This window comes from Piliocolobus tephrosceles, chromosome 1, assembly GCF_002776525.5.
Source record: "Piliocolobus tephrosceles isolate RC106 chromosome 1, ASM277652v3, whole genome shotgun sequence".
In the NCBI taxonomy this organism is placed as follows: Eukaryota; Metazoa; Chordata; class Mammalia; order Primates; family Cercopithecidae; genus Piliocolobus; species Piliocolobus tephrosceles.
Window position 1 is genome coordinate 93,042,971 of NC_045434.1, and position 4,639 is coordinate 93,047,609.

The window sequence follows — 4,639 nt, forward strand, 5'->3', positions numbered from 1 at the left end:
TTTGAGATAGAGTCTCACTCTGTTGCCCAGGCTGGAGTACAGTGGCACAATCTCGACTCACTACAACCTCTGCCTCCCAGGCCCAAGCAATTCTCATGTCTCAGCCTCCCAAGCAGTTGGGACTACGCACATGCACCACCATGCCCAACTACTTTTTGTATTTTTAATAGAGTCAGGGTTTCACCATGTTGGCAGGCTGGTCTCGAACTCCTAGTCTCAAGTGATCCACCCGCCTCAGCCTCCCAAAGTGCTGGGATTACAGGTGTGAGCTACCACGCCCAGTCAGCCCCCTTACTTTCTTTGGAGACCATATACTGTGGCTTGTGCCAAAGTGGTATAGCATGGATTTCCAGCTCCCCTGTCTACTTGCTGCAGGACCCTGGACGTAGCTTTCTGTGCCTATTTCCTCAATTGCATAGGAATAGCACCTATCGCATAGGGTAGCTGTGAAGATGACATGAATTAACATAATATTTAGAGCAGTGCTTGGTACCTAATAGGCTCTATGTAAGTGTTTGCTATTATGTTATTATTATCACTGCCACCACTACTTTTGCAAGCAGCAGAAGGTGAAGAGGTTAGCCTGAAGAAAAAACTTCTGTCCTCATCAGCCCATAAGCTCGCAGGGCACAGGGACCATGCATCTCTGTTTTCCTCGGTTGGTGTCTGCCAGGCACTGGCAAGGAAAGGCTGTTACCAGGGGGAACTCCTGGAATTCCTCCTGGTACCTAAGGAGGCTGGGGAGACAGGACTAGGGAAGAGGTGTCCTTGAGACATCTGAAATCATCCCATTGCCTTACAGCTTTCAGCTCAGGCTGGCTGGTCGGAGGAACACTTTGTGCCATAGTGTCTGCCCTCTTCCTCCTCCTGGCTTCTCCGTTCTCTCTGGAACTTGTGGCTTAGGAAAGCAATGAGGTGAAGGAGGAAGAACCTTAGATCAGCAGCTAGAATTGACTGGAATGCTGCTGCTGGCTTGCGGTAATTGACACTGGGCCGTTCACCTTCCTCCTCTGTGCCTCAGTTTCCTCATCTATAAAAGGGAGAGGGTTGAGCTGAACCAACTCTAAGCTCCTTCTAGTTCTCTAAATTCTGAGAGCCTCCCAGTACAGCCAGCTGCAGCCGTTAGCCTTCGGGGTAGGGAGGCCTCTTCTGGGAAGCCCCAGCCAGCCTGGGAGTCAGCCCAAGGAGCTCGGAATCTAAGTCTGCCCCAGTCGCTTTACCAGCGGTTTTTCTTCATTCTCCCTCCTCCCCCTGCAGCTGCTTCAGCTTCGGAAAAGTTCTGAAGTCATGGAAAGTTGGGGCTGTGCTCCCAGCCAGGGGCTGGGCCGGATGGCAGCCAAAACCTGAGCTGGGTTTTGACTTTATTTTTAGCTTTTCTGACTGAGACAGAGGAGGGAATACATTCTCCGGTTCTGGAAGGGGCTCTTTTTTGCAGGAGACAGACACTTGCATTAAACAACTTGTTCTGAGGTGTGGCCAGAGGCCTGGGCCGAGCAAGTGTGCAGGCTGGGGGAGCTCCCTCTGACTTTTCACGTCCTTCCCCTGCCCCTCTGAGTGTCACTCTATCCTCCTCTCTGCCTGGTGGGGGGAGGTGGGGGCGACTCCTTTTTTGGACTCTCCTAAGCCGATGGCAGAACACTGCCTGGGTCTCGTCCTCCAGAGCTTCTGCAAATCTAGCCTTCCCTATCCCTCTTCAGAGTGAACTGCTGGGCCTCTTGGAGTTTAGGGCTTTTGTGGTAGGAGAAAAATGTTGGCAGGGCTGCTTTTCTCCTTTCCAGGATAGATTTTTCCTTCTGCCCACGCTTGGTTTTCCTTTTTTCCATCTGCTGTGGTGGGCTCATGCTTAAGCACTGATGAGTTACAGATGGCAGCTGGAACCAGGTCCTTTGGATCTTTCCCTCCACTCCCTGGGTCTGCTGCTTTCTCTCACCCTATATTTGTGAAGGGATTGTAACATCTAGAAAGTTCCTGGGTTCTCTGGAGGTTTTTAAGAAAATAGGACCTTTCTATTTCTCCAGTCCACTAGCAAAAATAATCAGGGGCCCAGAAAAGGTGAAGGAGGTGGCAGAGACAGCTCTGTTTGACTGGTTATAGCTAAAGCTTTACCCACTTTGAGGAGCAGGGAGGCTTAAAGCTGGGGCCCAGATAGACCTGGAGGCCTGGGATCCACATCTGGAGGCAGATGCTGAGGCTGTGGTAGATGGATAGGGCTCAGCCTTCTCCCAGGGCATGGATGAGGCAGGAAGGAGGGAGGCAGGGACCCCTCTGTTCAGTGCAGATCAGGGCACCCAGACTGGGTCCTGAGAAAGGAAAGGGTCAATATTGTGCCTGGTTGTCCTTGTCTGAGGTCCCTCTGGAATCTAACTAGACTTTCCTTCCCCACAGTCCCACATGTCTAAAAGGGACTAGGAGAGGTGACCAGTACCTTTGGGGCTCAGACCGAGAAGTGCTAGGGACAAGTGGGCCATGAGCTTAGCTGTCAGGCTTCTCTGAGGGAGGGAAGCTTGGCCAAAGGGAAGTGGGTGGAGTCCAGGGAGAAGGCTAAGGCCCTGTGTGGGAAGGGGCAGGAGACAAAGGTACCCCTGTCTCTTTGGGAAAGAATGGGAGGAGAGAGAGGGAAAAGCATCCATGTCACGGGGTAGAGCTCTGCCCTTGGCCCCAGGCACGTTCCTGAGCCCTGACTCATGGGAAGGGTGGAGAAGCAGGAAGGGGGTTTTCAGGGACCTTGGGGAGGTGGGAGTCCAGCCCCAGAGGCAAGCAGATGCAAACCAACCTAATGCAAGGATGCCCTCTCCTGGTAGTTGCAGGGACAGCAGTGCCAGCCCCCATGGTTGACCTGTTGGGAGCCTGGCACTGTCTAGGCACGCAGATTCCTTCTCTTAAATCCACTCTCCCCTCTCTTCTTTAGCAATACCAAGAAGGAGGGTGACTTGATGGCTGCTCAGGCTCGGCTGAAGGACCTGGAGGCTCTGCTCAACTCCAAGGAGGCCGCACTGAGCACTGCTCTCAGTGAAAAGCGCACGCTGGAGGGCGAGCTGCACGATCTGCGGGGCCAGGTGGCCAAGGTGAGGCCACCCTGCAGGGCCTGCCCATGGCCCCACCTAACACATGTACACTCACTCTTCTACCTAGGCCCTCCCCCATGTGGTGCCTGGTCTGACCTGCCACCCGATTTCAGAGCCATTCATCTGTCCTAGAGTCATTTCAACCACTAAGGCCACATCTTATCCTAATTTGACTGCCCATGGGATCTACCACAGTGAATTTAAAATAATCCAGGAGGCCAGGCGTGGTGGCTCACACCTGTAATCCCAGCACTTTGGGAGGCCGAGGCGGGCGGATCACGAGGTCAGGAGATCGAGACCATCCTGGCTAACACGGTGAAACCCGTCTCTACTAAAAATACAAAAAATTAGCCAGGCGTGGTGGCAGGCGCCTGTAGTCCCAGCTACTCGGGAGGCTGAGGCAGGAGAATGGCGTAAACCCAGGAGACAGAGCTTGCAGTGAGCTGAGATCATGCCACTGCACTCCAGCCTGGGCGACAGAGCAAGACTCCGTCTCAAAAAAAAAAAAGAAGTGGATGGCTAATTACATATGGGACATGTGTTAGTAATGCTTTGTGTATATATAGTGGCCTTTACTTTCAAAACACTCTTCTCCAGTTTATCGTGTTAAAAGCTAGGAACTGGGCCAGGCGTGGTGGCTCATGCCTGTAATCCTAGCACTTTGGGAGGCCGAGGCGGGTGGGTCATTTGAGGTCAGGAGTTGGAGACCAGTAGTCTCACCTATAATCCCAGCTACTTGGGAGGCTGAGGCAGGAGAATCGCTTGAACCCGGGAGGTGGAGGTTGCAATGAGCTGAGATCGGGTCACTGCACTCCGGCCTAGGCGACAGAGCGAGACTCCATCTCAAAAAATTAAAAAAATAAAAATAAATAATAAATAATAAATAAAAGCTAGGAATCGAAAAAGCAGTTTATTCCTAATTTCACAGTCTCATCTGTTCATAGCAGGGCCAGGATTAGAGTCAGTGGCCAAGTTTCCATCCTGGGTTCTTTCCCTTCCCAGGCCCTAACATCACAGTGTACCAGGGAAAGACCCGGAGAAGCCACCAAACCAAGGCTGGGCCACCTTCCTCCTGGGTCTGGTCTCCTGCCTCCCAGTTGTACCCTTCCCCCAGCCCTTCCTGGATGCACTGATCAGCCTGTGCTTCCTTGCTCTGTTTTTCTTTTTTTTTCTTTTTTTTTTTTTTTGAGACGGAGTCTTGCTCTGTCGCCCAGGCTGGAGTGCAGTGGTGCCATCTCGGCTCACTGCAAGCTCCGCCTCCCGGGTTCACGCCATTCTCCTGCCTCAGCCTCCCAAGCAGCTGGGACTACAGGCACCCGCCACCTCGCCCAGCTAGTTTTTGTATTTTTTAGTAGAGACCGGGTTTCACCGTGTTAGCCAGGATGGTCTCGATCTCCTGACCTCGTGATCCACCCGTCTCGGCCTCCGAAAGTGCTGGGATTACAGGCATGAGCCACCACACCCGGCCACCCTATTTTTCTTTTTTTTTTTTTTGAGACAGAGTCTCGCTCTGTCGCCCAGGCTGGAGTGCAGTGGCCGGTTCTCAGCTCACTGCAAGCTCCGCCTCCCGGGTT

At 52.8% G+C, this 4,639-nt stretch overlaps 1 protein-coding gene across 2 annotated transcripts in view; it reads left to right on the forward strand.

Moving 5' to 3' along the window:
• LMNA (lamin A/C) overlaps positions 1-3,275 on the forward strand; it is a 51,433-nt gene extending 48,158 nt beyond the window's left edge. For both annotated transcript variants that reach the window (XM_026449511.2, XM_023214018.3), the window contains one exon: positions 2,909-3,275. In XM_026449511.2, coding sequence (XP_026305296.1) covers positions 2,909-3,197 — 289 coding nt within the window. In that variant the 3' untranslated portion in view covers positions 3,198-3,275. The remainder of the gene's footprint in view (positions 1-2,908) is intronic.
• The last annotated feature ends 1,364 nt before the right edge of the window (positions 3,276-4,639 follow it).